The sequence below is a fragment of the Parasteatoda tepidariorum genome, chromosome 2 (genome assembly GCF_043381705.1).
Source record: "Parasteatoda tepidariorum isolate YZ-2023 chromosome 2, CAS_Ptep_4.0, whole genome shotgun sequence".
In the NCBI taxonomy this organism is placed as follows: Eukaryota; Metazoa; Arthropoda; class Arachnida; order Araneae; family Theridiidae; genus Parasteatoda; species Parasteatoda tepidariorum.
In genome coordinates, this window is record NC_092205.1 from 78,033,787 (window position 1) to 78,054,689 (window position 20,903).

General features: G+C 28.6%; 1 protein-coding gene across 1 annotated transcript in view; it reads left to right on the plus strand.

Annotated features, from left to right (window-relative positions):
* The window catches only part of LOC107453736 (dual specificity protein phosphatase CDC14C), a 104,557-nt gene that overhangs the window by 12,254 nt on the left and 71,400 nt on the right, over window positions 1–20,903 (plus strand). Inside the window, exons 2-3 of the mRNA XM_071176930.1 lie at window positions 4,227–4,323; window positions 6,534–6,609. Of these exons, the coding sequence (XP_071033031.1) occupies window positions 4,227–4,323; window positions 6,534–6,609 (173 nt within the window). The remainder of the gene's footprint in view (window positions 1–4,226; window positions 4,324–6,533; window positions 6,610–20,903) is intronic.

The window sequence follows — 20,903 nt, forward strand, 5'->3', positions numbered from 1 at the left end:
TTTCGTTTTACATTTCAAATCACCCTTGTTTCTTTTCATTCAGGTCTGGCAAGTCTTGAAAATCAGCGCCTGTTTTTGAGCGCTCGAAACATGACGACTGTTATTTCCATTTTGTATATTTTCGAAGCGAATGAAGTTTTTAATTAAGTAATATCTTACCGCTTTAGTTTCTTGGCATAATTAATTTAATGCATCTGCGTTTTCGTTAGTTTAAATTGATTAATCATTAGACTTGTTTATTCAATATCTCTGCACAAGAAAAGTCGGTAAAAAATGCATTTGCTCCACAGTATTATAATTACAAGTAAAACATTTATTTATTTATTTTTGAAATATAATTGAAAAGATATTAATATAATTTTATAGAAGGTAATTGGAATTTTGACTTTTTCTACCAGTTAAATGCTGTTCCATCGGGAATAAACTTGTATTAGATATAGAACACAAATATTCATTTTTATTGTATCTTAAGAACAGATGTACATAAATAATTATATTTAATAATTGAACTATATTAAGTAAAGCTTTCCGGAAGGACCACGTCGCACAATTCGCCGTGGTGACAATTCGTCGCACACAGTTTATAGTGAGTTAATTCTGGTTTACAATTTGTCGTGAGACAATTCGTCGCAGCGGCAATTTATCGAATCGTGTCCACGATGAACTGTCGCTTCAACGAATTATGCGCTATGAATTGACGTGATACAGTGTCGCACACTGTATCACGTCAATTCATTGAACAGGGATAGGGGTAAAAATCAAAAATAATAGACGAAACAAAGAGGGAATTAAAGAGAGAAAAAAGAGGGTAAAGGAAAAGATAAATAGGTAAGAAAAAATGCAAAATTAAAATGGTCGAAACAAGTCCAGTTGAAAAATAATTAAGGTAAAATGTCTTTCGTTAAATGTTAATCAGTTCAAAATATGACGAACATTGTCTTTGCGTTAAGTAAGAAATATATAGTGAAAAAAATTTAAATCTTTGTGAAAGAATCATCTTGTAAAAATATAGAATGGGTAGAGAATTGATACAGAATGTGTAGAAAATTGAAATATAGAGTGTGTAGAGAATTGATACTTGAGGGGCTTAGCTTGCTCGAAATAGAATGGAAAGAACAGTTGCTAACGTAAACGAAGGTCACGGTTCAACAAGCAATCTGTATCGAGATACCCACATTACTTCACTTGCAGGTATCCCATTTGCATAAACAATTAGAAGTATATTTATCTAATACAAGAAAGTTTGAAGGTTCTTCTTAGATGCAAAAAAAAAAAAATATTTCTTTATGTACAAAAAAGATAATGATCTTTGGCTGTCATCAGCATAAGATAAATGAAGGTTATAAATGCTCTTCATAGATTCGCTCATTTGCTTGATTTTAAATTAATTTGTTCAACACCAAGAAACAAAATTCTGATTTCGAAGCTGGTGAGCAAGGACGTATGAGAATTAGAAAAAAAAGGANCAGCATAAGATAAATGAAGGTTATAAATGCTCTTCATAGATTCGCTCATTTGCTTGATTTTAAATTAATTTGTTCAACACCAAGAAACAAAACTGGTGGGCAAGGACGTATGAGAATTAGAAAAAAAAGGAAAACAAAAAATTACTAAAAAAAATTTATTAAGCATAATTTATAGGGTAAATATTTCTAATACTTTTATGAATAAAACCAGACATAAACTTTTCAAATGGCTTGATTTAAAACTATCATTTGACCTCGAATGCCTTTCGAAAATTCATAATTTTATACATTAGGATTTTGAACAATAGTTTTTTGTCTTTATTTTTCAAATAATTCTTCTAATAAAAACAAAACAAAATTTCTATTTTATCCATGATAGTTTCTATTAATAGGACATTCATTTTTCACAATTCCAAAAACGATTCTATTTCATACTCGACTTATATTTATATTTCACATGTGCTCTTGAATAGTAATTTTTCTTTTGTCTCATATTTTTCAAACAATTTTAAGAAACACAAAACGAAATTTTAAATTTAATCTTTATACTTTATGTAAATAGAACATAAATCTTTCACTATTCAAAAAATTGTTCTATTTTGAATTCTGCTTTTATTCTTAATTCCTATATTATGCCTATTAATAATAATATTTTTTGTCTATCGTATTTTCAAAATTATTCTTCTGAACAAAGCAGAACAACGTTTATGCTTTAGTCTTAATAATTTCTATAAATTAAGCATTAAGTTTAACTACTTCAAAAATTATTCTATTTCAAACTCGGATTTTATTCATAACTCATATATTATGCTTTTGAATAATATTTTTTTATCAATCATATTTTTCAAGTAATTTTTTAAAACAAAACAAAAACAATATGTATTTCAAATTTCATAGTTTCGTTAAATAAAACATAATTCTTCATGACTAAAAAAATTTTTCTATATCGTATTTGAATTTTATTCTTAATTCATGTATTATTTTAAATTTTTTTTTGTTATATTTTTCAAAATATTCTTCTAAACAAAAAAAAACTTTAAATTTTCATCTATATACTTTCCATAAATAGAACATAAATTTTTTCTCAATTCCAAAAATGATTCTATTTGGAACTAGAATTGATTTTTTGAAGTGCTACTCGAAATCTTTCGCAGTTCAGTGAAAACTAGCACGCGCTGATAGAGCTCCCAATTTTAACAAAAGCGATATTGTCAAAATGGTAAGAAAGACAAGGGATAAAAAAGAAAATAGAGAGATGCATGTTTTTTTTTTAACTCATTGATTCTTCGCCTTCTCAATTTAGGCTCCGACTATCAGTGACCTTGCAAATGTTTCTGAAGGTCACGCCGTATACTGTCGATTAAAGGGATGGGTCTGATAGTACTAATGGCTTAGTTAATTTTGCAATCGAAACATGTTGCCATTTGCACGCTTGGCGAAACGGTGATCGAGCTTGAAACTTAAACGGAGCATCTGCCTTTGAAGTCGCTCAAGCATGCCAAAACGCTATTCTTCTCCGTTTCAGTTTAATAAGTGAAATTTGCGAACCTAAAATAGTGTAGAGATAATGCATAAATAATAAAAGAGAAACTGAAAATAACTAGTTGGATTGAATTTCAATAACGGTTTTGTATAAACATCTCTTTTACACAGAGATTAATCGTTCGGATGTAAAGGTTAACTTGATCTTCGAAATAAACTCGAGCAAAACAATTAAACACTTGGTATGCATGGATATTATTCTTAATATTGGTTTATGAATCTGACACTTTCTTAATTAAAATATTTGAGAAATCTTGGTTGGTTATTTTTTTAAATCGAATATTACGATTAACAACTTAATGTTTGATTTGCCTAGAATAGTTTATATCATTATTCTAAGCAATGCTTAAATAGGGACAGTTTAACGAATATATAAATAAATAAAACTAAAATCAACGCACCGTAAGCTATTAAGCATACGAAATTCAAGGGTTTTATTTAATTATTCTTATTTATTCATTTCTTTTTTTTTCCACAAAAAGTGGGGAAAATGTGTACTGTTAAACAAATGTTAATGTTGTCAATTAAAATGTTAAAAAAAAAAAAAAAAAAAAATTGGTTTTGTNAAAAAAGAAAAGAAAATTGGTTAATGTTGGGTATACAAGTTACTAATGCAAACTAATTAATATTTTTATTAAAAAAATTGTAAAGAAGTATCTATATATGAATTTTTTTTGTACTAAACGTAAATTTTAAGAAATTAATTTTTTTTAATACTTAGTTAAATACTATTTTAAAAAATTTAAAGCAGTAAAATTACAATTTTCGATTACCACACGTGCTCCTGACGTGAATCTATTAAGGAAAATAACTCATTTAAACTTCGTTTAATGCCAATTACTTTCAAAGCTACTGATTCTGGTAATTCAGGCGTTCTTAAAAGTTTGAAAATAACAGCAAATTCATTTTCACGTTTTAGCCTATTCCATACGAACACCTGTCACATATTTGATTGTTTGTAAGGTTCTCTCAACTTTTCAACTGTCTTGCTTTTAGGGCAATTTTGTATAAAACATTTCCTTGTGCGAAGAAGCGAGAGTTTTGAAAATTAAACCGCTTTAATTACTAATATTTCCCTGATTGAAGCATAAAAAAACGCGTTACTATTATTTTAATTGATCGAAAGTATTGATGAAATTATAATTTAAATGCTATGCCATAAATATTACTGTTATATTTTGTATTAAACTTAGTGTCTCTATTTTTTTTTCTTTCCAGATCGTTTCTATTTTACTACCATAGTTGAAAAGAAAAGGCCAAAAATATCTGTTACACATCATTATTTCTCTACAGATGAAGAATTCATATATAACAAGTAATTTATTTTATGATATGGGAATTTGTTAATTAAATTTACCAGAAGAGCCTTATTTCTTTTAGAATCTAATATGAAGTGTCTTTTAATTATTTATTTATTTTTAAATAATTGTTTCATCAAGTGAAAATTAGCATTATATTTTTTATTTTCTCTTGCAATAAAAATTAGTTCTTCCAAATCGAATAATTTCATATGAGGAGTAATGTGTTCTGTAAATCCAATATAATTATTTAAAATTTAATCTGATATGATATGTAGATAATTGTTGCCTTAATGATCTAAAATCATCCCGTCTTTTTTATGATTTAAAAATTTCAAAGATGCACCTTTACCCTTTGATGCAGATGGAACACCGGTGTCTCTTTTGCATATATATTTTTTTGACGCTTTAATTACAAGCAAAAATATATTTTGATATTTTTAAAATATAAAAAAAACAGTTTAGTAGTTACTAAAAACTTTGTTAGATTTTCGGAATTATATTTGTACTAAAATACAGGGTTATTCATAATTCCCTCTGGGGTTTCGAAGCGTATGATGTCTGAAAGGGGCTTCAGTGGTACATGTTACTGCCATCTACCGGCAACTGCTTAAATTAAAACTTGAATACTTTCAGAATAATTTCATATGTTCTTTTTTGCCATATTCGTCTTTGTTTTTTTACTATAACGCTTCGAAACCCCGGTGGGAATTATGAATAACCCTGTATAAAATCAGAAATAAAGCAATTTGAAAAACACTTTTTTCTTTCATCCTTATTCAAAAATTTATCAATAATTGATTTTGTAAATTATAGAAATTTCAATGATGAATAACTGTTTCTCTAGATCTAAATAAATGAAAATTTGAAACATTATGCCTTAATGACCGATGGCAATATGGACTCGACAACAATAACTAACTCTAGACATATTATTATTTAGATATTTTACTGCAAATATTAAAACTTATTTAATAAAGCAAAAAAGGCCAAACAATGGAATTAGTTATTTTTATTTTAGCTGCAAAATATCAAATAAAAGTTTAATCAACTAGTCCGTAATCTATTCCCATCCCCAGGCAGATGTATAGAAAATATTCGTGCTCAATTTCAATAGATTCGAACCAAAATATTTTTAGATATTATATTTAAAATGAAGGATAAGAACCGAAAAATTAGTTATGAGGAAAAAAACAAAAAACGTGTAATCATCAATGTAATAGCCAAAATAAAAGATTTTTTAAATCATCATAACTTTTGTTCTGTTTGACGTCCAAAAAGAACAGTTTTAAAAAAAGAAAAGTTCATAGTTTTATTTTATATAAAAAACGGAAAAATTATTTTTTTAAGTCAAAATCTGCTTCAAAAAGATAGTCAGTTACCTTCCTTAAAAGTTTTATTGTAATAGGGTTTTAATTTTTTTTTGACTATACAAAGAGCATGTATTACGCTAGAATAAGAGTCATTGGTATTATTTTTGAAAAATTATTTTATTTTGTTTTTAACAAAGGAATTTTACTAATGTTTACAATAAATTCTATTAATAAAGCATTTTTTTATAAATTTGGTGGCATTTTTTCTTGTAGGATTTTATTTTTAATTATTTTCGTATTTGCTGCATTTCTTTTATTAGTTGTTATTTTGAAGATTTATTTATAATCACTTAATATGTAAATTAATATTTTAGTATATAAATAAATATATAAATTAATATTTTTGTAAATTAATATTTTTGTAAATTAATATTTTACAAAATATATATTTTAAAATTTAAATATCACTCTGAATTTAGTGGTTATTTTCGAAATAGAAAATTTTTCTGAATTATTTTAAATCTTGTTGTTTTTTTCTTTTAAAAATACCAAATGAAAAAATATTGAAGCAGTAAATTCGGCTAAAAAAAATATAACTATCAGTAAATGAAAATGCATTAATAACATTTAAAAACACCATCACATAAAAAAAATATTTTTCTTTATTTACTTAATATTAGTATTAATCTTTCAAACAACGAAAAAAATGATTCCGCTTATATTTTTAGTTTTTATTAAAAATAGAGACTAGTTTTACGAACTTTATAATTAAAATGAAATGAAGAGTGAAAGATTGGTGGCATCATCCCATTTATGATCTTCCATTTTTTTTAATGTTCCGCCATGCTTCGCCAGTATGAATTACGAAGCGTCTTTAAATTATTAAAATCGTTGTTTTTTCTGTCTTTTTATAGTTTCTATGCCGATTTCGGTCCATTAAACTTGGCCATGGTTTATCGATATTACTGCAAGGTGAATAAAAAATTAAAGGTAAGTAATTATTTCCCTAACTTTGATTCATGTATTTTTCCTTCACCATTGAACTGCAAATAGCTTTTTTTTAATACTTTATTTTATCTTTGTCGCCTAATAGTTTAAAGAACAATCATTTTTCTTCTTGACTAAAAAAATAAAAGTCAAGCTAAATTTAGTTAATAGACCATCTTTAAAATTTAATTTTTTTCTCCGTCATATGACTGACGACAATGTATTGTGATTCGATTAGCATTATCTATAAACTGTGTCTATTTATGTACCATTTATATGTTTATTTTATGCAAATTAAATCGTACAAAAATAGAACTGTACATGGATGGTATAGATTCATTTATTTACCATTTATACGCCATGTAAGCATAAATGGTGCTGTCCGATTTTAAACTTGCACATCATAGCGATGGAAAATATGTGCTTGTATGTAAAGCAAAATATGTTTATTCTTGTTACTTCGTAAAAAAAAGTGCCTTTTAGACTTTGTATTTTTGAATTAATTTATTTGTTGAAAAAAATGTCTTTAGTTTGAAAGTTTTCATTGATTATCAATAAATTCCAAATTATCGACACGAGTTTTAAAAAAAAGGATCAGAATTTCTAAGGAAATTCCAACTGTGTTTCGCGGAAAATGTATTAACATTTAAAAATACTAAAGAAATAATTTTTATCAATAATTTCCATAATAAAAATATGGTAACGTACGGTTTAAACTTTTTGTGTTTAATATTTATGTATTTTATTTATTTATTTTTTTTTTTTAAATCTAGGAAATCAGGCAAAATTTTAAAAAGACTGAACACTTTTTTTTCTGCTTTTAACTGTTTGTTTATTTGCGCAGGAAAATTCGACACTTTAACTCCCGGAAAGGATTTCTATTTTATTTTAAAAGCGGTGTAGAGCAGCCGACTCACTTATATGAGTTCACGGCTATCAAAGTTAAACTCAGTATCCTTGTAATTTTGAACCCAACCCAGTTGACAAGAAAACTCCTGAATACGGCATTGGTATAAACTAGCCTTCGTGGAGGACTCTTTTATAGAACTAACCCGTATTTATGTTACAGGAGGAGGAAAACCACGAAAATCTCCCACGGTTAGTCGTATGGTGAGGGTGGTCTTACCATTATTCGTCAAACATTTTACGTCAACCCAGTGCTGGGTGCGAACCGGGAGTTTAATTCGAATTGACCAGCCATCGAACCTGGGTCGCCTCATTTCGTAGCGAGCACTCACTCTATCTCATGAGCCACCGGGACTCCATGAAAGGGATTGTTGCGATAGTAGGAAATTTGAGATTGAGTTTAAGATAAGTTTCTCTTAGTTGAAGGCTATTACTTTCTTTCAGTTTCCAGATTCTTGAATGAGCATATCGATTTGATACATTACCATTTTATTTAAGTCCTGAATTTAGAAAAAAAAAATCGACTTGTAGGATGGCATTTGATTGATGACGACAAAAACTTTGACTGATTGTACTTCTAGCGACTGAAAAATATTCGATACCCATTGTTAAAAATGACGCTTTACGTCAGGATTTAAAATTGTCGAAAAGTTAAAAATACGACGTTTGAATGTAGCTGTATTGGAATTACTTTTTCCTTCTTGGTTTTTCTTCGTTAGAAAAGGAAAAATGTAGGAAATGGCGTGCCTATTTTTCATAATTTATTTCCTTTTTTTCTCACCAGAAGTAAATAATTTTATAACTTTTAAGAAACGTTTTTTTTCTCTCTCTCTCTTTCAGAAGATCAATAAAGCTTATTTTAGTAATAATCTTCTTCTTCGGCACTACAGCCTAGAACAGGCCAAGTTCACCCTAGTCACCTTCCGCCGTCACTGCCTATTTAAGGTGACTGTTCTAAAATTTCTGACATCTGACACGATAATGGCCGGGATATCCTGGTTGGTAGGACACTGAGCCCATGTCCAAGAGCTCATGGGTTCGATCCCCGCCGGCTATAGACTCCCCGTGTAGTAAATGGTGACTGATGCACGTTAAATCTGTCAAGTCGCAAAGTCCTCCATGTTCCCCTAACAAATCAATACCTCTGGGCGTACAGATCCAGGAGTTTCCTTGTCTTCTGGATTGGTTCAAAATTACTAGGCTTCGGAGTTGAACATTAGTAGTCGTAAACCCAAAATTGGGTCGGCTGTTCAACAACGGTTATAACTATAAATATATAAATAAATCTAACACGATAAGATCTTTTTCTATATTGTCCATCAACCTAAAGGTTGGGCGACCTGGTGACAGCTGGTTTGCCAAAAGTCAGTTTCCTTGTAAGATTGGGGTCTTCTAATTTTTGCAAGTGCCCAAGTAAACTATCTTACACGTTACGCGATTTGGGCGATGTTGGGTCATGGTGATATAGTAGTTCTAAATGTTCTTTTACGCTTAACAAATCAATTAAAATTACGATTGATATCTATTTATAAAATATCATAGCACTTAACTAATTCTGTCCAAACAATGAAATTTGCCTCATTAGTATGTTTTAACATAATTCTTTGTCCTAATTTAGAAGATATTTTCATAGGAAGGAAATTGTTCTTCTAAATCTAGGTTTTTATCATAAATTTCTGATGGCTGCTATTCTATGCTTTCAAAACTTTTATTCAAATCTTCATTATCGAATCACGCTATTTTCTCCTTCATTTCACCCGTGAGAACAGAACTCCGAGGGGGAAAATAGCCCTGATGGTCATTTGGCCGAAAATATAGATCACACTTTAATTATGTATTGTGACCCCAATTCTTTGACCGCTTCTTTTATTTAACAAGTTTTTTTTCCCTTTATTTTTTGTGATTGCTTTTATCTGAATATCTCTGTTCCATTATTGATTTTTTGAGCTCGAAACATGACGAAGCTGTTTGTCATTTTGTTAATGGATGTACGAAAACTTCTACAAAGATTCCTTTTTTCTGATTGTTTTTGTTAATTATATTGTTTTGCAGTTTGATTTCTTTCAAAAAATGACATTCCATCAGAAATTTTTATTTTATCGTATGATGACGCATCATATATTCGGCTAATATTAAAGAATCGTAGACACTACATAGTTTCAAAATCTTGGAACTTATCGTTATTTACTGAGATCGAATGTTTTACTAAGAACAGCAGCTGAGTAAATATTCACATTGCCACAGTTATTAACTTTGATGTGAAACTTTTATGTAATATTGAAGATCATTAGCCTCAGAAATCAACAAACGTACAGATGTAAAAGAAATACTAATTTATTTTCATATAAAACAATTTATTACTTTGTATTAGGGCTATTTTAAATTTACGACGTATCACAGGTTTCGTAGATATTTTGAAAAAGCAAAAAAATGAGTGTCAAATTTACGATTAGTAGTCGTGGAAATTTTCTCCTTTTAGATACCTCTTTGTTTTTTAACTATCATGCAGTAACGAATTTTTATTATTTTAAATAATTTTAAATTATAAACATTGTTGGATTATCTCTAGTGTCTGATGCATATTTATTCTTCTTAGACTCTGAATTTTGGCGATGTTATTCTGTTACTTCCTTTTTTTTAAAAATTTTTATTTAATTTCATAGATTTAACCATCGATTTTCACTGCTTTCAATTTTTTCCAATTATTGATTTATGGAGTCGCGATGGCTCAGAGAATAGAGCGTTCGTCTTCCAATCAGGTGAACCGGGTTCGAATCCAGCGATGGCTGGTCGATACGAATCCGGTCCGGCTTCAACTGATCACAGTGCTGACGCAAAATATCCTCAGTGGTAAACGGATCATGGGTTAGAGACCCTTCGCAGTCAAGCTAACCGTTTGAGATTCTCGTGGTCTTCCTCTCCATCTAACGCAAATTCGGATTAGTTCCATCAAAAAGTCTCCACGAAGGCAAGTTTCTCCCAAGACTTGATCCAGGAGGTCCATTGTCTTTTGGATTAGGTTCAAAATTGCAAGGCTGCGGAGTTGAACATTAGTAGACGTAAACCCAAAATTTGGGTCGGCTGTTCAACGACGGTTATAAAATAAAATAAAGTATTGATTTATTAAAATAATTTACCTATTAACAACCTATTATGCTGTTTGTTTAAAATTCCTATTAACCAGAAACAAATTTGAAAATAACTTTGATACAATTTATAAAAAATTTTTTTCATAAAAAATACTTAAATGAAACTTATAATATGAAAAAAAAAAACCTACAATGATAATAATAAAAATATGAATGAAGCCTATGTTTTTTTCTAGCATTTGTATTTTAATAGTTTGTTGCGATAACTAAATACAGATAAGTTTTTATGAGATATCCTTAAATAATGTATGATAACTATAAATATAGTATTTGTAGTTTTTAACGATTAACATTTTTTAGAATCTCTTGAAGAGACTTTGTGTAACACTTTAAATTGGATATTTCTTAACTTATTCATTCTCACGTGGGTTGTGATCGAGTTAGTAACTTTATTATAGTTTATTAAAATAATAAGAACAATCAATTTTTAATATATTTATTTCATATTTTAAACGAACTAATGTATATCCAACAGTATTGTGAATATGCACTTTTTACTATATATATAATCAAATTCCGACAAAATTGAGGATTATATCACCTGATATAATATCGATATGCTCGTTAGCATGTTGATTTTCGAGTGGGACGCTAAAATTTAAACGCAAAAAATTTTTAAAAAATTTATTCACTAACAGATAAAATTGTATATGTCGAATTTGTTTATATTACATAAAGTAAAAACAGACGATTTAATGTTCAATATTTAAATTTAAGAACTCTTTTAAACAAATTTATCGTTTTTTATTTTATTAAAACGATTTTTTGTTTTTGTTTAATACATCAAAAGATATTCTTTACAATCTTTGTTTTCAAATTCGTGTTGATATGAGATATTTTACCAGTCGCTTACGATAAAGCTCTTCCGCATTGAATTATCTCTAACGATTTCCAGTGGCATTCTTTTTTCTCTCACTGTTACATCACTTTTGTTTTATCACTTTCAACAAAATAACTAAGAGTGGTCTGATTTTGTTCGAAAACGAACTCTAGGCAGCGGAATACCGACAGACGATTACAATCTTTGGTGTTGAAATCGATCTTTCTGTCGGGATTCGCTCAGGTAAACTAAACCCACGTGGATTTAGAACCTCTCGTAATCGGAATTTTCTCTCTCGGCTCTATATAGGAATAAATGTTTTTGCGAAATAAAATGTGGCCTGGTAGAGTTATCCTGAAAGCATTTTAATGAGTTGCGTAAGTAATGCCCACTCGCTGTTACCCGGAGAGCGTGTCCACGCCTTCGCTTTGGCCTTGCCTAGAGCTAAGTATGAATGAATCGATAGCGCAGGTAGATAATCAGCCTGTTGTATATTATCGTTTGTTTAGAAAATAAATCTATATAATCGCTGTGCCCCTAAATTATATTTAATGGTTGCATTTTGATAAATGCAAACGATAGGTTTTATTTAGATTTTGTTCGAATACTAATATTTGTAATCACTAAAACGATTTTAACAGCCACTCTTTTCTATTTAATTTTTTTTAAATGCCATGTTAAAAAAATTCTTCTCATAAATTCTCATTTACAGTTAATAAAAGTTTTCGAAATACGTTTTATTGTTTTTGTTTTTATGCTTCCATTATCGCGTAAAACGTTTACACTTTATAAGTTCTTTCACTAATTTGTTTCTGTTTATTACGAAATCTGTTTCCTTCAAAAATTAAACTTACAAAAACATTTTCTTTAATTTATTAACGGATAATATTTTTCCTGCATAATTATTACTCTTTTTTCTTAATAAAAATTTCAGTGACTACAATAATGCGAAATAATTCAAGTATTGTTTTTGGCCTAATCACTTCTTACGTTACATAATTTTGCTAAAGGATTTGAATATTGAAGAGTAAGAAATAGGATTCTAACCTGACACTTAAGGAAAACAAAGTTCTACGCAGCAAAATAATTGCTAAGTATCCTCCTCCTAGTAAATGGTAAAAAGTTGCGCGATCTTGCACGTTGGGTTTTAGAAGATAGGTGGAATGGGAATAAATAGGGAACGAGACTTAAATAAAGTTATCCCTGGTCAAATGAATAGAATAAATTCAAGTTCAAGACGATATAACTGAAAATTTAGAACTTATAATGGTTTTTTGCACCAAAAGTTCAATCTTCGATTTGTACACATTTTTGAATTTTTCATTGTTATATAGTCAAACGAAGTATAATAGGCAAATTGTTTCCAATGAATTATTTTACGTTGAATCGAAGCCAAACACTTGTCAGCATAATAAATAGATGCAGGAATTTGGTTTTTATGTATAAAAACCATTATTTTTTATATGTATTTATTTATACTTTTTACATTGCTATCTTGTAGCTATCTGGACCAAATAAGGTAGGGTTTTTTAGCGCTGAATAGTCGATAAAGCGAATAATTTTGAAGAAAAACGTAAATCGGTATAAATCAAAGCAATACTTTTCATATAAAAACATTTGCAATTTCTCAAGAATTATTAAAATTGACGTCTTAAATTACTTAATTAAAATTACTTAAGAAATTGTTTAGTCTTAATCGATTCAGCGCGAAAAAATACGCAGGAAAGGATACATTATTTATCTAGATTGCAGTTTCAGATGCATAAATATGAACTCTAGGTCAAGCATTTTACTGTGTGTACGTATAACTATCATAACGTTTAATTTAAATTAGTATTCCTATTGTCTTGAATTTCATATCATTTCTTTCAATTTAACTATACATGAGAAACAATGCTTCAGTTTTTTTGAGGGATATATCACCCTCTTATCACCTTTCCATCTTACTCCTAACTTCGAAGTCGCGCAACTTCGTTACCATTTACTATGAGAAGGATACTTAACAATTGACAATTGGGTAGAACTTTATTTGGAATAATTTTTCAAAAAATAAAAAGTGTTAGTACAATTGATTCATCTGAGGATTTTTTTTATGAGTAAATTAATAATATTAAAAAAGAACTATTCAAAATATATTAATAAAAGTGTTTGGTTTTGAAACATATTGCTAATATATTTTTAAAAAAAAGTGTTTTTGTTTAAAAAAGTTAAGATCAATGTTTAAATTCCTTTTATGTTATATAAAATCTAATGTCTATATACCTAATATTTTATTAAAATCTTGTATAAAATCTTGAATCTTATATAATTTAAATAACTTAATTTTATATCGATTTAACAAAATTTAGTGTGTGTTATTACTTTATGTATAGATACGGTTACCATAGAACAACGAGACATATTTAGTCTTCCTAATTCGTTTTTTTTTTTTTTTTTTTTAAATTATTCTTATTAGTGAAAAAAGAATGTTACATTACCTTGTGAAAGGAAATAAATAAAATTTAAAAAGCTTACCACAGAATTAATTAAGTTGATTGTAAAAGTCAATTAAAAGTAAGTTTACGTCAGTTGAATATGAATGCCATGAAATACACCTTAAATATTTTTTTCAAATTTTTCTTTCGTCATAGCAACAAGATTATAATACAAATGAATGTTTCGTTGAAATTATCAGAGAGATTCCATCTTAAACGTTTTGTTAAAATACGTTGAAAATATTAATTGCATACCTTATAGTGCTGCACCACAATGATTTAAATGAGCAATAAAAATCTATATTCTACATACAAACTCTTTGCGTAAAATAGCAAAATATCAGTAAAGTATATATAATCCTTTAATACCAGGTCATTATTTAAAATTCTTTCTTATATATTGAACTTTTATCTGAGCCCTATTTGTCAGCTTCTTATATGCTGGTGGTAAAAATGTTTAAAATTTTTATAAAATTATTTATTTAAGTTCAATTTTTTCCGTCATTTAACTTTTCTAATACGTGTTAAGCTTGTAAAATGTATAAATTCTTTAAGAAATTACTTGACGTTTAAAAAGAATCGTCTGCTCTGATTAATTAAAGGTAAGAGGTTTATTTACAGAAAATTACTTCGTTTTGAAGATGGGACAAAAAATATTTTTAGTAATAATTTCTAATTATTTTCTTTTGTTTTGTAATAACGCGAGAATTCTTGCTGATTTGCTCTGACAATTTGATGATTGTTTTCGAGTAAAGCAATTTTTTGTTTCAATAAAGATGGGGAGACGTGTATAACAAATTCGAAAAAGTTTTAGAAAGAAAAAAAGTTTCATACTTTTTTTTATTGAAGACAAATGTTACCACATAAAACGTTCTCTAAATCATAAAATGAATAGCGACAACAGAAACTTGAACTTGTTTAGGCATTTTATAAAACTCGTCATAAATTTTGACATTTCCACTAAATCAAGCTTTATCTCCTTTGCGTCATCCAAAGGTGTCTTGTTTTTTGATAAAGTTATTTCAACTGAAAAAATTCTGAAAACAGGATTTTTATTTTATTTTTATTTTCAGTTGCCGTTTGTTTCGCTTTCTAAGATATCAGTGAATGACCCATAATTGTTAAAAACATAAGAAGATAGATTACAGTTGTATATTCCTTTTAAAAAATACTTCAATGGAACATTCTTCTCTTTAAATCTTCATTTTGATGGGATGAACGACTAAGTACGGATTTTGCTTAATCTAATAACGTAAAGCCACCAAGATAAATAAAACAAAAAGGAATTGGAATTATTGTAGCTTTATTATTTGCGTTAGTACTCATGTTTTAAGTGAGTCGATAAAATGAGTACCAAGCATGCTTGTGGACTAAACACTGGGGGTTCCGCTTTCGGCTAACCACCTAACGGAACATCTGCCCTTGCACCCCAGAGCCCATGGTCAAGAAAACTGAGATGGGCACAGTTGGCCTTGGCCCTCTATAGATTGTCGCTCCATTGAATTTAGTTTATTCATCTTAAAATTTTGTGGATGATTTTATAATGCTGTTCAGTACTGATCATTAGTACTGATGGATACATTACTGATTACCAGTATGGATTATTAGTACTGATTTATTTATTGATATTTTTTTCCACCTTGTACAAAGAATAGGTATTCAGCTAGTTTAATATAAAATTAAAAATTCTGTAAATAACCAATAACAAGGAGATTTTAGAGTCTTGTGTAAACAGTGCTACCTCCTTTCCTTGTCAGCAAAAATAGGCGAATCACATTCAAAGTTCTAAATTAGTGATTCTTTTAATATAAATTTCATTAGGGCTTTTAGAGGTCTGGGAGAACACGGAAAACCTGGAATTGTCAGGAAATTAACTTTATTTTAACTCTAAAAATCAGGGAATAGTCAGGGAAAGTTGCAAAAAATCTGGAAAATTCTTATATTATGCTTGAAATGCAACCAGTCTTCGAATTGTCAGTAACAGTAATCAGTTATTGAAATTCGAGTTAAATAATTCTAACATCTATTACAATTATTAGGCCGGGATAGCCTGGTCGGTAGGGCGCTGGGACAATGTCCGAGAGTTCGTGGGTTCGAACCCCACTGGCTGAAGACTCCCCGTGCAGTTGGTGACTGTTGCAAATTTATTTCTATCGAGTCGCAAAGTCCTCCATGTTCCCATAACAAATCAATACCTCTGGGGGTACTGGATTGGAGATCGATCGTTCTCTGATTCAGGTCAAAATTACGATCTGTGGATGAATGAATAGGTCCGCCTTATAAACGGGTGTGACGTGCAATTGTGGCTGAAGTCGGATTCTTAGATAGATGGCGCCACTGAAATACAAGAGACGCACTCTCTGTCTTAAATTGCTCGGCTTCGCCAAGCAGGCTTGCTAATGTGGCAAGTGGCATTAGAAACAACAACAACATTACAAATCTGATATTTGACATTGCAAATAAAATTTTAAAAAATCGAACCTGCATGGTATCGATTATGATATGGAGTTTCATTGAAATTTACCTGATTATACCAGGAAAATTTGGAATTTGTTTTCTGAAATGGAGTGAGAATCCTGTTAATACTTTTCGGAATTCATTCGTTTCTAGCGAAAACTTTTGACAGGTTCCAAACATTTTAGATTTTATTTGTAGAGGTGTTATACGTGCAAAAAATATTTTTTTCGGAGTGTTTCTCGGAGTTTTCGGAGTGGGAATCTTGTTAATATTTTTCGGAATTCATTCGTTTCTAGCGAAAACTTTTGACAGGTTCCAAACATTATCGATTTTATTTGTAGAAGTGTTATAAGTGCAAAAAATATTTTTTTTCGGAGTGTTTCTCGGAGTTTTCGGAGTGGGAATCTTGTTAATATTTTCGCAATTCATTCGTTTCTAGCAAAAGCTTTTGACAGGTTCCAAACATTATCGATTTTATTTGTAGAAGTGTTATAAGTGCAAAAAATATTTTTTTTCGGAGTGGGTATCCTGTTAATATTTTTCTTGCTAATATTTTTCGGAATTCATTCGTTTTTGGTGAAAACTTTTGACTGGTTCCAAACATTATAGATTTTATTTGTAGAAGTAAATAAGTGCAAAAAATATTTTTTTCGGAGTGTTTTTCGAAGTTTTCGGAGTGGGAATCCTGTTAATATTTTTCGCAATTCATTCGTTTCTAGCGAAAACTTTTGACAGGTTCCACACATTATCGATTTTATTTGTAGAAGTGTTATAAGTGCAAAAAATATTTTTTTTCGGAGTGTTTCTCGGAGTTGTCGGAGTGGAATTCCTGTTAATACTTTTCGGAATTCATTCCTTTCTAGCGAAAACTTTTGACAGTTTCCAAACATTATAGATTTTATTTGTAGAAGTAAATAAGTGCAAAAAAATATATTTTTTCGGAGTGGGAATCCTGCTAATATTTTTCTTGCTAATATTTTTCGGAATTCATTCGTTTCTCGAAAACTTTTGACAGGTTCCAAACATTATAGATTTTATTTGTAGAAGTAAATATGTGCAAAAAATATTTTTTTCGGAGTGTTTCTCGGAGTTTTCGGAGTGGGAATCCTGTTAATATTTTTCGGAATTCATTCGTTTCTGGAGAAAACTTTTGACAGGCTTCAAACATCATAGATTTTATTTGTGGAAATAAATAAGTTAAAAAAAAGTGTTTTTTTAAAAAAAATCTGTTGTATCATACAATATAAAATTTAAAACACCATTTTATAAAAATTAATGAATTTTTAATATATAATTCCTTAAATTAATTTCGGAATTCATAAATAACTTTCGATTAAAACCTTTTGACAGCTTTCAAATAATATAGATTTTTAATCTGATCAAAAACGATTTTTGTAAGACGGTTTTTCAAGCGCTGTAGTATCAATTACCCTTTAGTTATACTTCCCAGATTTATATGGATGGCTTAATTCATAACCATGAAGTTGTTTCATGTTTTGTAGTTGGTGCACGTATACACGGAGGAGCACAAAACCAGTTACATAACATCTGTTGTGAAAGTGGTGGCCCACCACTTGATGGTGCTGTTGTTTCAGTTTCAGCCTTACTTCCCATTCAACCTTGATCAGTAATAAATTACACGCCTGAATAATATTTCATTCATCTTTTCACAGTCACTTTATCATTAGGAGTGGGAAAATGAGTGAATATTGATGACCAAGCCGAGCTTTTACGTTTCATTAAGAATTAATTTTATCTTAAATTTAATGTGAAGGTAAATTAACTCTTATTGTCGAGCATACGCAATTAATTTTAAATGGCATTTATAGTTAAAAACAATAATTTAAATATTTGGAGATTCTTTTAGTTGTCCACACCCTTTGACACAGAATTTTTATTAAACATACTTTTTTCCCATTATTTTATATTAATTTATGTCCAAATGTGAAAAAAATTTTATAATTAGCATTTTAGTAATTAATGGCTGTGAAATACAGCATGGAACACCAGAGTCTTTTTCTGCGTTAAAAGTGAAAACCACTTGCTTGCAAACTATAGTTTCTTTTAAAAAAAATTTGCACTTATTTGCAGTTAATTCTAAGAAAAACAGTTATTTATCATTAAAACTTGTTTAATTTACAAAATTAATTATTGATAAACTTTTGAATGCGAAAATTTTTTTAAAAACTTTTTAACTACTTTTTTTGGATTTCATATTTTAGTACAAATATAATGACGATAATCGAACAGATTTCTTTAGTAACTATTTTGCAGTTTCCTTTTATAATTAAAAAATACCTATCTATAATTTTACATGTGAATAGAACATTAGGATTAAAATATACAAAAGGGACACCGGGGTCTTGTTTTCGTCAGAGGGTTAATTATAGTAGTGAATTCGCTAATCAGTTTGAATGACATGTTTTGGCAAATTTATTGTGTCGCGTTGTGCATCAAATTTAAATGTCATTTGTTGTTTAAAAGCCATATTAAATGTTAACAAAAATAATCTCATCTGTTGCGGAGTGGCCTGAAAACAGGTTAATCAGGAAATTCTGCAAATTAGAAGAAAAAATTCAGAGAAAATAAAATAATGAAGTTTTTATGTGCATAAAAGTGCAATATTTTTTTCAAAAAAAAAAAAATGGTCTTTGTAAAGTTTTGATTACAAAAAATGTTTATTTTCAATTCTTATAGCAAATATAAGTGTTTCGCTATATAGCATATGCATGACATAAATAAAAATTAATAATGAAATTTATTACAAAAGTCAGAGAAATGCAATATAATTAGTTTGGAAAAATCTGGGAAAATATGGGAAATTTCTTTTCTAAGTGTTTGTAGTCAGCCTGAGTTATGAAATTAATAAAAAATGCTGTAACAATTCGGTGTGGAGCTATTTTTTTACCACGATTTTATTTTCTCGCTTTCGTATCTGCGAGGATAGAATTGTTCAATTAATCTTTGAAGGGCTTTACAACTTTAGAGCATTCAAATCTCTGCTGAAGCTACACCTCAGCGGATTCAATGATAATGAGTTTAATTTTATGATAATGAAGTTTCTACCGCTTCCTGATCACTAAAAGAAAATCGAAATATCGTCAATCGAAATTTCGCCCATTTTCCAACAAACTAGAGTTAAAATTTCAACTGGAGCTCTGTTCGATACCAATACAAGTTACAATTGTTCCCTAAATGGTGCGAGCATATATATCATTATCATTATATCATTATCATTATATCATTATCATTATATCATTATCATTATATCATTATATCATTATCATTATATCATTATCATTATATCATTATCATTATATCATTATCATTACATCATTATCATTACATCATTATCATTACATCATTATCTTTACATCATTATCTTTACATCATTATCTTTACATCATTATCTTTATATCATTATATTATTATCATTATATTATTATCATTATATTATTATCATTATATTATTATCATTATCATTATATCGTTATCGTTACTATTATCATTACATCATTATCATTTTACGAATCAAAGCTTTGACAACTTTCCGACTTCACTTCCAACAAACTAACAAATATAAGATGAAAATGTTGATAAAAAATTTAAAAATTATGATTTTTGAATAGTCTGAAAAAAGGAAAATTATTTTATTTTTGTCAAATCTGAAACAAAAATTGCACTGTACGTAACTTTATCAATAAACTTCTATTGCCTCAAAAATTTCCTTCCCCGTCTTTCAAAAGTGATGCGCTTCATGCTTCGTATTTTAAGTCCGACAAAAATGAAATAATTTTCTCCTTTTTTATCTCCTTGAAAAACTTAGTTTTTAAATTTTTAAAGGCTATCGTTTTTTGTGATATTTAAAAGAGTCCTAGAATTATTTAATGTGTAGTAATTGAAATGTAATTTTTTAAAAAAGTACTTTTTTGAATTTATTTATTGCAATTTTGAATTTTACAAATGATATTGAGGCAGCTCGCACCCTGAAAATGTATTAAACCTGTCCATCGTTATCTTATGTCATTTAATAATTTTCAGAAGTTTTATTTATTTGATATGCTTTTTATAGCATTAAAAATTTACTATCAAGCCGAAAACATATTTTCTGTTTTTAAATTTGAAAGAATTCTTTCGATTTAAAAAAAAAAAACGGTATGTATATGTGATGTTTTTTATCTAAAAAGATAAACAGACAATAGGAGGATATGTTGAATTAAACATCTTTCAGTAGATGTTTAATTCAATAGTTTGAATCCTTTATTAAGATAAATCATGTTCTGTATACAATATGGTTGGAAACACAGAACTTTAAAGTGCATCGATTAATACCTTAAAATTTTAAAGTCTTTGAACTCTTTTTTAGAAGTTCAATTGTTCTTTAAAGAATCGTATATTTTATAAAAGTTGCATCTTTATAAGCTTTTCTTTCCTTAAAAAAACATACTACTTCTTTGCTTATAAGGCTTTTTTTTAAAATTTCCATTTAAA